This window comes from Pteropus medius, unplaced genomic scaffold (genome assembly GCF_902729225.1).
Source record: "Pteropus medius unplaced genomic scaffold, Ma_sr-lr_union100, whole genome shotgun sequence".
In the NCBI taxonomy this organism is placed as follows: domain Eukaryota; kingdom Metazoa; phylum Chordata; class Mammalia; order Chiroptera; family Pteropodidae; genus Pteropus; species Pteropus medius.
In genome coordinates, this window is record NW_024351543.1 from 5,438,269 (window position 1) to 5,450,917 (window position 12,649).

Below are 12,649 nucleotides of genomic sequence, written 5' to 3' on the forward strand. Positions count from 1 at the left end.
CAGAAGACTGGACGATAGGAAGAAAGGCCTTGATGAGGGAAATCTGGCTTTTAGGTCCACTTCTTGACAAGTCTGCCCTTCTTCCTGCACCCACCCACAGGTGACTTCCAGCAGCTTCTACTGGAGCCTGTGCTGAAATTCCACTACATGCTGAAGAAGCTGCAGCTGCACAAGGAGGAATATGTACTGATGCAGGCCATCTCCCTTTTCTCCCCAGGTGAGGACCCCACGTATCCTGCTTGGCCTCGCCCCTTCCCAGGCTTGCTCACGCCCCCTCAGATTTAGCTGCAGGAGGCAGCAGGCCCTCCTCTGCCTTCCCCAGGGAAGGTCCCAGCTGATGGCTTTGACCCCCACTTACTGCACAGCCAGGATGGGGACTTGGGCTGATTTCTCTTTGGGTCTGTGGGGTGATGCACAGCCCTCCTAGTGCTCCCCTCATTTCCCTGCTTGGGGATCTCTGGCTTTGGAGGGTAGTTGCCTGGCAATTTGCCCTCTCTGGGCTGGACGGAGCTTGTCTTTGTCCCCATGGCCTTGCGGGCACCACCCTGCTTTCCCCTTCCCACCAGACCGCCCAGGTGTCGTACAGCGCAGCGTGGTGGACCAACTGCAGGAGCGATTCGCCATTGCCCTGAAAGCCTACATCGAGTATAATCGGCCCCAGCCCGCCCATCGGTGAGCAGCGAGCAGGGAGGGTGTGTGGGGGTGAGGACCTGGCCTTCCCGCCCTCCAGGGCCCCCACCTATTCTGAGGCTCTCTGGGAAAGCAGAATGGAGCCACTCCTGGGGCAGCCTCTGATTACCAGTGCTTGGGGGCACTGAGGCCTCCTGCCCAGTTGGCCTGAGCTTCAGCCAACACTGGATAAACCCATGCCCAGCTGCCAGGACATTGCCCCCTGGGCACAGTTCAGTCTGCAGGGCCTTCCATGCGCCTGTCATCAAGGGATGGGAACAGCCAGGTGGTCTAGTGAGGCTCCTACAGGGTCTTCTAGCAATAACCAGCGATAGCGATGATGATAACAAATCTATAATAGCAATCATTTATTGAGAAGTGGCAGCCTTGGTACCAAGAAGTTCACATGTATAATCACCTTTAATCCTGAAACAGTCCCACTGAGTGGGTGCCGCCACCATCCTGCAGGGGACTGGAGGCTCAGGGCAACCGTCTCAGGTTCCACAGCCAGACAGGTAGGATCTGAAGGTGGACCCAGGCTGACCAAGTCCACTGCCCACACTCTCAAGCACTGCCTAACTGCCTCCCAGAACAAAGACAAGCACATAGGGCAAGAAGCTCCTTCGTTTGTTCTGGTCACAACCAAAAGGTGGAAGGCTGCTTGGGGCTTTGCCAGACAGGGCTTTTCACCCCTGCACTGGGCCTCAGCAGTCCGCAGGCCTGGGCCATGAGGGGCGAAGGCCAGCACTGGGTGTGCTGGTGTGAACTCAAAGCCTCGAGTCCCTACTTGGCCTGCTTCAGTTTTGAGCCTGGAATCCTGGGATGCTGCCGTGGCCATGTCTTCATTTGCTCAGCCCTCCCCTGTATGGAGACAGGAGACATGGGGAAACTGAGGCACGAGGTGTGTCTCGGCCATTAGATCCTGGGCTAGGTCCAGGAAGGGAGTGCAGCTTACAGTACCTGTCTCCACAAACACTCTACTCAGTCCTGACCCCTAGCCATTAGCCAAGACAGCAATTCCTACTCCCAAACTCCCAATTGACCTATGCACTTGGCAACAGCAATGCCTAGGTGTTCCCAGGAAGTCTCTGTGTACAGGACTCAAGCCCAGAGGAAGAGCGGTGAATGGGGAGTGCAGGTCCACACCTCAAGTCCCCCAGGCTTTCTGCCCTTCTCTTGCAACTAAAAGAGAAACTAGAGAACTCAACTGAGCCTTGTCTCTCGGCTGCCCAGAGATGTCCTGAGATTAAAACCCCCAAACCTGTGCCACTTCAGGGCAGTCCCAGGGTTGCTGGGAGTGGGCAGTGCGGGCTGAGCCTCCATCCTGTCCTCTGGCTGGTCTGCAGGTTCCTGTTCCTGAAGGTTATGGCCACACTCACCGAGCTTCGCAGCATCAGTGCCCAGCACACACAGCGGCTGCTGCGCATCCAGGACATCCACCCCTTTGCTACCCCACTCATGTGCGAGCTGTTCAGCATCTCAGACCACTGAGCTGAGCGGCTGCCCTGGGTCGTGCTTGCGCGGGGCAGAGCTCTCAGGACCGCCACTCCCAGGACTAGACGGAGGGACACTGCGGAGGGCTGACGGTGCTGCCTTGTGTCCCCCAGGAAGGGGACCTGGGTCTCCCAGCCCCCAGCCGCAGTCCGTGGAAAGCAAAGCCAGAGACCCTCACATGGAGAGTGCACTAGCCTATATAGGTCAGGCCCATCAAGAGGCAAGGCCACTGTTTCTTAGAAAAGGCCCTACGGTCTGGGATTCAGTGTCGTGGTGGGAGAGGGGAAAGGGTGACTGAACCATCTGACAGTCAATGCCCACACTCAAGTTCATTAGCTTCTTGGGTCTTTTTGCTGTTGCTTGGAGTACCCCTTTCTCCTACTTCCCACTCGCTCTTAACCTGCGGCCTCCTGTCCTGAACTGCTTGGTGCGTTGCAGGCCTGTGTTAATCAGCAGGTGAATTGGTGTCTGTGGGAGTATTCTAGAGAGAAGCCAGAAAGCCTATAGCAAATGTCAGAAGCTTGTTCTGACCACTCTGTGTGTCCATTCTTCCCTCCTTCTGGGCACCTCATTCTGTGTCTCTGCATTCATTTAACACATTGTTAAGTATCAACAATATGCTGCCTGTTCTGTGGTCTATACACACTGACTCAGTCATAGATCTCGACCTTGAAGAATTTATAGTTCAAGTAAAGAAAACAAAGCAGAAACAAAAATAACTTCGATCAAAAGGAGAAGTGACAAGTGACATTAAGAAATTTCTTTGTGTGAATGCTAAGCTATGCTGGGGTTCTGCATGCACCCAGGGCCCCCAGCGAGAGGAAGACACTAACTGGCTGTGTGCACATGTGTGTGACTTGGGATAGGTCTGCTCCGTTTCTGAACTGGGGTTGGGTTTGCTCCTGAGGCTGGAACACTGGGGTGTTGTGACAAGGCTATGTTGACAAGCAGTTAATAAATGTGCTAGATATGCATGTACCATATGTTCCCGTTTACGTATCTATTTTCGAAGCTAAAGAGTATGAAAGTGTCTGTTTTGTTTATAGCCATTTTGAGCGAAAACATTTTTTTTTTTTGCCAATTACATTTTAACTGATTTTACATAAGGCATTTCACACCTAAGAACTAGGCTTAGCAAATATGTTCCTGGGTTTAATGTCAAATCAAGGCAACAGGATGTTGTTAACTTTTGGCTAGAGATATAAACCCTGTTTTGCTTTTTTTTTTTTTTCAGGGAGAAAAAGACATGTGGGAGTGGGAAAATAGAAATGTCACATATATAAATTTCTATTACTTTTTTCTTTTTTCTTTTTTTTTTTACTAATTTTACTATTGCCCTTTATACATCTGAAGATTGGTTGCTGCAAGAACGTAAAAATGCATTTACTGGTTACTAGAGGATGTGGGGAGGGGAGAGATAGATGGGGTAAAAGGGGTCAAATATGTGATGACAGAAAGAAATCTGTGGGCAGCGAATATACAATGCAAAATATGTATGACTTAACTGTTGAATTGTATACCTGAAACTTATTGGATTTCATTAACCAGTGTCACTATGATAAACATAATAAATAAAAATTTTTACAAGTTTTAAATTTTTATAAAAAATGCATTAACTTGGTTTTCTCATGATTGTTCCATATAAAATTTTAATGTACCGTAATTAAAAATGTAGTAATTGATTTAAAGTCTAATATTTTGACACAAATGAAGCTACAAGTTAACTGAATTTTTAGGAACAGGTCTTGTTCCTAAAAATTTTACCACTTTACAAGAAGCAGGCCAAACTTTGAGAACATAAGAAATCATCAACGCTGTACAGCAAAGCAAGCAAACCTATTCCTTGCATGCCGTCCTGCTTTACCAGCCTCTTCTGCATCAAGGAGATATAGAACACACTCATTTTTAGAAAAGAAACTGAGGAGAAATAAAAGCTCCTCTCTGCAAATTGAATGAATGAATGTAGCTTTTGCCTCTAGGAAATTGTCTCATTTGGACATATAAATTTCATTCAGTCTTTGTTCATAAATCATATGCATTTCCTTTTGTGCACTGGAATAATTTTGAGTGTGCTATTCATTCAAGAGCCTGAAATGGTTCTTAAGTGTAGGCTACAGAAAGGTGAAGGCAAGGTGAGATTAAGATGGGATATAAACTCTCATCTCCTATTAATTCTAGAAGTATCTGGGCAGTTTCCCAAACACTAAATTGATATGTACATATGACTTTTATGTCATAATAACAAAGTGTAGTCCAAGTGTAGTTAAGATTCAAGGTTAGATGTACCAAAGTGGTCATACAGGATACTTCTTTTTGTGGATTTCGAGTGTATAGGAGCCAGGTTCAAATTTTCTACTCTTTAATATTTGAATTTCCCTATTGCTCTCTTCCCTGAGCTTTCGAGCATTAGTTTCTGAACTGAACTAAGCATCAGTTTCTAGGCATCCCTGTAGCTATCATTCTTTTTCTGGGTTTGGCCTCAGTCAGGTTAGAATGGAGTCAGTCTCCAAAGCTCTGGAGAGAAGACCTGAGTAAGCTACTGTTTACCTTCTGGCTCCACCATTATTTGGAGCTACTGGGCAGCCAATCCCTACCTGACTCAGACTTTAATGATCTGACTAAAACCTTGATATCAACAAGTCTTGTGGGAAGGCCCAGGGTGGCTTCTCCTTTCTGGAGAAAAGAGAATGTAAAGGGAAACATGCATTTGATTGACCATTACTTCCCATCTTCTGACAACTTGTGGGCCTCATCATGCCATCCCTGCACAACAGCTTGTTTTTCTCTGGACACATTCCCTTGATATGCCCGTAGCTCTCCTTAAATCTGAAGGTTCTAGTAAGTGAAATATTCTCACACCTGAAAAATGGGTGACCACCCCATCACTTTTGTTCACCTCCTTTCACAAACTTCTGTGAACAGGATCTGCAACCTGATCTCTTCCTTTCCTAACTACCCGTTTAGAACACCTAAAACGGCATTCACTATCACTGCTCTCCTGAAATGTGATCCCAAAGGACTGGCTGGTCAGTGCTTTTTGGAAGAACTTAGAAATTAAAAATGTAGTCTTCCAGAATTTTAAGTTAAAAGGATGTCTTGCTCAATTCCTATTTAAACGGGACAGGAAATGTTATTAGTGAATCCCAAATACACTTCAATGTCATCAGGAGGCCCCCATCATGAGTGACTTATATGTTTGCCCTTATCCCCTCCCCCCTCAGTCACTGCACCTGGTAAACAAATATTAGCTAACCCCTCCCAAAACAAATAAAGAGGACCAAACTTTATCCAATATAAATTTTTTTATTGAAGCAGCAGTCACATGACTTTATATCTAGCCTTTAGATTAGGCCTGACAGAGCCAGCCCTAAGAAAAATGTTTCTCTTTGCACTAAGAGACATTACATGTTTACATACATCATCCAGTATTGGAAATGAGCAGACTCAAATACAACATGTGTTGGTTACCTGGGAGGTACAGCCCCACCGTTTGTGGTGTTCATATATTTTACAGATATTCCCAAAGACCATTACTAATGGGATGAGAAGTTAAAAGAAATTACAGCTACACCAAACCATAAACACAGTAATCAAAGACAGCAGCTCATACTTAAAATTTTTTAATTTTTAAAATTTGTCCCTTTCAGGGATTTCTTTTCAAAGCAGTGTCTGCAAACTTCCTCTACACCAAATCCAAAGGTTTCCAAGATTGAAGCTGCACCTCTCAGGGCTACACAATGGAATAAGATCATTTGAAAGAACGAGAAAATGTTCGTATCTTGATTTTTATAACAAAGATCCATGTTTCTAATTGGAGGAACAGTGATGGTGATGTGACTACATATTGAAGTGGCAAAGTAGGTAGGGTGAAGAAAAGATGGGAACTGAAATAAAGACCACACACTTGTGAATTTTAATTTCATTTCCAGGCTAACCTACTTTTTATTTAATGCAAATTACAGTACCAGTTAACTATTTCCAAACCAAGTCACATAGAACGAAATGTATTTACAAGGGAATGGGGAAAGGGAAAAAAAACATTGAGCATACTTTTCACAAAAAAGTTTATATTTAAAATGAAAAAAAAAAATCAGTCACAGAGGCATTCAAGTAGTAATAATGTTATACAGATTTTGCTTTTCCTTTATATCAAGACAGATTTGCACAAGTGTTTGCAATAGTTTGTATACAACCCACAGTCCTTTATATATATATATATATATATAATAAATTTTAGATTTATTTTTAAGATGGAAGTGGTCACGCTAATTGGTATGTGTACAGGCCCAAGTGATCCATCGGCAACACATTTATAAATGCAAATTTTACAGGCAAGCACATTTTCATACATCTATCTGTATCTGCCTGTAGACAGATATAGTAAGGGAAAAAAAAACAAAAACAAAAATTAACACAAGGGAAGTCTACTTTGTGAAGCTAACCCCTTATGTACTGGTTGTCATTTTGCTTTTATTGCAGAGGTGCAAAACGGAGCAACAAACTTGAATAAAAACATCATAACCCTTGCGAAAAGAATCCAAACCCCAAGGATTACTTTCAAAGCCTCTCGAACGTAGGTAGACCTTAGTCCGGGACACGACTCTGCTTCTAGTTCTCTTTTTCAGTGGCTCAGGTTTCTACCAGAAAAGACGGATTTTATTGTAAAGCATGCTTAGTTTATTTTTCTATATAGGGGAGAAACTGTTTGGCTCTGTGATTAGATGATCGCTAACATGAACAACAGGAATCAGATACAATTTTGGTTTAAAACAAAGAAAAACCCCCAAACTCCTGGGGATCTGGCACTGGCCAAACCTCCTTTGGAAGAGTCCAAAGTTAAATCCCTTAAAAAAGGAAAAGAAGAAACGAAATGCCAGTGTCTTTATATCCACAGGGATAGAGAATACAGTAGTCCTCTCAGAAACCTTTGCATTGGTGCAGACAAGATGACTGGTTAGGCAGGCTTTGTTAAAACACAAACCAAAAATATGTATCTAAAAATTAAGAGGATTTAAAAAAATGACACGTCACTGGAAAGAAGGTGCAGTCTTCTGCCTTGCTGGAATGAACACACGATGTTTCAAAAATAGCAACCTTTGGTTTGGTAAAGTTTGTTTTTCCTTCTACTCAAAGACATCCTGTATGGAATACTTGGAGGCAAAACAAATAATTTTGATTTTTTTTTTCTTTCAAAAAAGGCTTTCTTGATGGGCACGAAGAATTAAACTGATTTTTGAAAAAAGACATTTAAATGACATCTCATTGAACAGGGGTAGAAGTGGCAGGAGGGCGGGAAGGGGCTAAGAGCTCCCTTGCTAAAACAGTCCTCTCGGCGCGGAAGCACTCCGCGCAGTAACTACGAGTAGTCGTGCTACAGCGTTTGAGGTTACCGATGATCAAAACCTGATACTATTAAGAAATTTTAATGTATAAAAACCAATTCTCTTTCTCATTCATTTGTGAGGGAAGGAGATAAGGAGAATGAGTGTGGACTCTGCTGTTTTTAAGACTCATGATTAGGGTGTGGGGAAGAGACGAGCAAAATCTAATCTATTGATATCCTCCAGCTCTAGGGCTCCCTGGCACTATACTAAGTCCCCAGATGGCCTAAGTATGAAATGAAACCGGTCACTGCTACTGAGGAGGAAACAGACGTTCAGAACCAAAACAAAGGCAGGGCTTGAATGAAATGAGATTACGAACATGGTTTCCTCTTTCCACTCCTGAGCACGTGTCACTGAAATTCACTGTGAAGGGGCACAGACACTGTGTTATGACTGAGCTATTACTTCAAAGGGAAGGGGTGGGACAGGGAGACATGGACAGAGAAACCAATTCAAATTTTAAAAATGAAAAGCAAAAAAAAAAACCAAAAAAAAAAAACCCAAAACCAAAAAACAAACAAAAAAAACAAAAAATAACCAAACGCATGGAAGCGAAGGCACTCCAAACTATATAGATACACTATACATTGCTAGAGTTATTGTTACAATAATACAGGCCGGTACCTACTGTACAGAGTTAAAACTATATGGCTTTAAAAAGCTCGTCTACATTTTGTCTGATTATTAAACAGAATCGCTGCCCTGAACAGTAACTTTTTGCTCATTAATAACAGTTCCTGGGTCCACATATTTACATACAAAACAATAAAACTTAAAAACATTGAAAGAAAAGATAATGTACAAGCTTGAATTTGGTGAGGAGCTTTTTATTATTATTATTATTATTATTTACAAAAGATATTCAGAGACCTGGATCTCACTTGTATAAAAGAGTTCTGTGATCCCACCATGATCCTTGAGAAAGAAAATTCACGCACCTCAGCCCTCACACACGCACAATAAAATGAGAGACTAGCATCTGACTTCTCTCTCTTCTCTTACCCCATTTATTGGGGGGAAAGTGTTTTTTGAAACAAGGACAGATTTTCATGGACTCTAGCAAGTCCAGAGTAGTGTCTGTGTTCAGACGTTTGGCTGGGCAGTTTGGTCTGAAAGCAGGTCTTTTTCTGTCATAGACCTGTTGTTCAGCTTCTCTATAAATCCTTCCTGAAAATGGTCTATCAAAGCCACTCCTTTTAGGAATTATGCTGCCAAATACTTTGACTCAGACTTCTTTCTATCTTAATTAGCTCTCAGAAGCTCATTATGAAAAATAAAATTCAGTTTGTTTGATTTGGTTTATGTTTCCTTTCTCATGAACTCTGATATAACCAGAGGTTTGAGAAACCCCCTTTTGTGGCCTAAGAGCTTAGCAAAACAGTGAGTGAAAACTACAATGGCTCACAGTTGCCTTTCTGGGTATTGGTTCACTTCAGCAGGCAGTAGGACTCTCGTGGAGAGTCACACACACTTGGTTAAGAAGCAGTACAGAGTGCTGGGACCTGCATGAGGGCTGCCAAGCGATTCCACTTCCAAATCACCTGAAGGGTGAGACCCCTAACATGATGTAAAGTGGCAATGAGCAGGGTGAAGGGAGGTTACACACAATTAGGGCTCAGCTCTGCAGCCCTGCAGTTTTCAGCTAACCTTGGAAGATGTGTGGAGAAGGAGCGGGTAGGAGGGAAAGGCTGCCATCACTCAAGTGATCTTTAAATGTAAAGTACAACTGATTGTGCCTTAAAGATTCATAGGTCAAGTGATGGCCCATAAGCACCAAGGTGACTAAGGTTTGTTTTAGAGTATATAAGGCCCACGAAGATGTCAACCTTAAAAGTATAAAAACAAACTAGTTGTGAAAATCTATTTCCTCACTGCAAACATAATCCTTCAACTCTCCTTGCTTTCCAAGGAATATTGCTTTTTCTTCAAAAAACAGAGACTGATTCTTACACCATTCACTGATACACAAAGAAAACAGAAATAAAAACTCTTAATGGGTGTGGGGGAAAACATCCTTTTCCTCACGCTTCGACCACTCAATTTTGATACTGTGAACAAAAACAAAAGGCAGAATTGGATCTATGTATATATAACATATATACACACATTTATATAATCAACTTTCCTATAGTCAGCAGGTACAAGTGACTGTTTATATCATTTTGATGTGCAGTTTTTAATAGTCCTACCATCTAAAATCATAATGGCCTATCTGACATGCATCAATAAATAAAATTTAAAAAGCATGAGGTTAAAAGAAAGCTGAAATTAAATACAGATTCTAGATTTGGATTTAAAATTAGAACTATGTGCAGAATGTGGCAATTTCTGTAAGCTCAATCTGCAATTAAAAAATATGAAAAATAAACCAGTAGACTGTTACAGTTCACATTATTTAACTATAAAGTCTTCTCTCAAGTGTATCTGTCCAAGGGAAGCAACTTTTGAAAAAAATCTGGACTAATTTATTCACAGTGGTGAGATCTACCCCCGGCCTGTCTGTCTCCTTCCTCCAGGTTCACTGGCTTCTGACCTCTGCAGCCAGAGTGGCCCTTTTCAGTCTTCTCCTAGGTCACCAGTTTAAAACTGTACTACAATTTGTGGAGAACCCTTTGTCAGGCAAAGACCCACCTGTAGAGCACGCATGTTCCTACTCTGACAGCCTCCTACAAGACTTTCTCCACCACTAGCACTGATTAACAGCAAAACAAAATCTTAACGAACCAATTAAGAATCTTCCCCTTACAGTTTCAAACTTTATTGACATCCCAGGGTTACAAATGATACATTTCCTTTTTTGTCTGCCACACCTGCCACCAACATGCCAAAGGCAAGTCTTCGAATACCCGAGGATATGGATTAATTTTACAAGTGACATTTACGTCCCCATTGAGTTACACCTGCGAAGCTCCCAACCAATTTCAAGCTGTGTACTATACCAAAGTCTTACACTTGACTTTAAAAGAAACAAAGTTCAAAAAAACTTCAGCACAGAACAAAGTTTTTGTCTTTTTTTGGAAGGGGCATGAGGCAGGAGTCCTGTTTTTAAAGTATACAACAGCAGACTTTTGATAAAAAGATTGTCGTGGGAGAGAGATTGTGTGTTCTAGTGCTCCGATTTCCCCCTCCCCACATCCCCTCCCACCCCCTGGATCTCCCTCAAAGTGAGAATACAATGAAATTGGTTTGTATTTATAGATATTTTACAAGGTTAAATAAGAACAACAACAATAATAAAAAAATTGAACACTAAAATGAACAGGTTTTTTCTCTTTTTAATTTTCTTTCCAAACGTGACCAGTGTTGCTGAGTGACACTCAAGTAACTGGTGGTTCTTCCTGTGCAGCTGGCTGCTCGGTACTGTTCAGGTGGAGTTGGAAGCTGATGCAGAAGCGGCATTATTGGTCTGTCCACGGTCTCCAGCATTAGCATCTGCAAATTAGAAGTCCCAAGAGAGGGCATAAGCAATGCTATAACACCCCAGAGAGAAAAGCATACTGCCTCGACTGTAGACTGTGAGCTGTGTGGTCCTCCAGGCTGTATCTGGAATGTTGTTTTAAATATGGCCGACACTATGAAATCTGACTTTTTTTCCTGCTTAGAGCTAAATCTATGCCTTGGCCTAGTCTTGGTGCAGGATGATAGCGTCTTTAAATAAGTTACAGACTCAGGTAGCCAGAGACCATTTCTGTCAAAGCTCTTGTTGCCATTGGGATTAGGAGTGTATGAATACTCAGTTGGAGTCTAGCTCACTTAAAAATGCAGAGCTGGAAAAATCTGCTAAAAATTCTGAACCACGTTACAATATGCTATCTGCCTAAGTGAGTGAAATCGGTGGAGTCAATGAAAGTTAATATGGGTCAGTGCTGACAGGCAGTACTATGTGTAAATCAAACTCAGCTACATGCTTGCTAAGTACAGTCCCTCTTCATTATTCATAGAAATGGAAGATAGACAATTAGCAAAAAAGACATAGGCACTGTAGTACCAAGTCACTTATTTAACCTAATAAAGCATCTTGCAGTCAAATATTTTGGCACTGAGCTTACTCTGCCTAATCCTTTGGAAATACGTATAACTTTAACTCTCGCCTCTTTAAAAGGGCCATTATTATTTCACAGTATCCATTAACATTTAAATGGGCATTTACTTGTGTCTGGACTGGCTCTCCATCTCAGGTAGGCAACAGGCTGCTATTCCAGTGGCTAGCCTACTGCTTCCCTGTCATCTCACATATGACTGGAAATATACTGCTGGGCAAATTTTCTCCCAAACACTTCACGCTAAACCCCGAGCAAGAAAAAAAGTGGCTGGACTGGGATGAGCAACTTGCAAGAACCATCTCCCTAGAAGTCACACCACCTTTGGCCATCAAGGCTGATGACACCAAAAAACAGACCCAGAAGTTTTGTCTCTCTGGAGACTGTAGCTCTCCTATATCCTATGATGAGTAAACAATGTCATGGCTGAATGTAACACTCAGTCTTTGGATTTTTCTACTTTGAATTTTTTAATTACAATGAGAAACAAAAGACTCCAAAAGATACACGGTAATCCTTAAGGATTAGCTGTTTGGTTAATAATTTCAGTGGCTACTCTATAAAAACTATACTTTTCTAAATTTCTGGATTTTCCTGCCCTCCAAACAATCTGCTTTTATATACACTTAACTTAGCCTTTGGGGGAAAAAATGTTTACCTCTCTTAATTTGAATGGTTATTATGATTAATTCTTTTAATTGCCTTCAAAACAGCGATAGCTGCTTCTAACCCTGTTTTCATGCAGGTTAAGTGCGGACATCATGGTATCAGGGCCCATGCACTAGCTTCTCATTGCCCATGGCATGGAACCATATTAACTCATTGGATGGCACATGAGCAGGTGGCAGGAGAGGGTATATGACATAGAACCTATTCTCCAAAGGCAGGTAAACAGCCTTTTCCATAATCAGTAAATAACTATGTCAAATGCTCCATTCATGACTTCTGGTCTTTCTTGGATATGCCTTGCTTAGCAGGAATTTTACTCTCAATGATCACCCAAATTCTGTGCATCAATAGAATTTGTCAAATGCTCCATTCATGACTTCTGGTCTTTCTTGG

General features: G+C 42.3%; 2 protein-coding genes across 6 annotated transcripts in view; one reads left to right on the forward strand and one right to left on the reverse strand.

Annotated features, from left to right (window-relative positions):
- The window catches only part of NR1I2 (nuclear receptor subfamily 1 group I member 2), a 29,150-nt gene extending 25,564 nt beyond the window's left edge, over positions 1-3,586 (forward strand). Inside the window, exons 7-9 of one of the 2 annotated variants that reach the window (XM_039843104.1) lie at positions 101-217; positions 567-672; positions 2,016-3,583. In XM_039843104.1, the coding sequence (XP_039699038.1) occupies positions 101-217; positions 567-672; positions 2,016-2,160 (368 nt within the window). In that variant the 3' untranslated portion in view covers positions 2,161-3,583. Of the gene's footprint in view, positions 1-100; positions 218-566; positions 673-2,015 lie in introns of both variants that reach the window. The other variant, XM_039843105.1, reaches the window with a different exon arrangement.
- A 2,181-nt stretch (positions 3,587-5,767) lies between these two features.
- GSK3B (glycogen synthase kinase 3 beta) overlaps positions 5,768-12,649 on the reverse strand; it is a 178,144-nt gene continuing 171,262 nt past the window's right edge. For all 4 annotated transcript variants that reach the window (XM_039843116.1, XM_039843115.1, XM_039843114.1 and 1 more), the window contains one exon: positions 5,768-10,979. In XM_039843116.1, the coding sequence (XP_039699050.1) occupies positions 10,912-10,979 (68 nt within the window). In that variant the 3' untranslated portion in view covers positions 5,768-10,911. The remainder of the gene's footprint in view (positions 10,980-12,649) is intronic.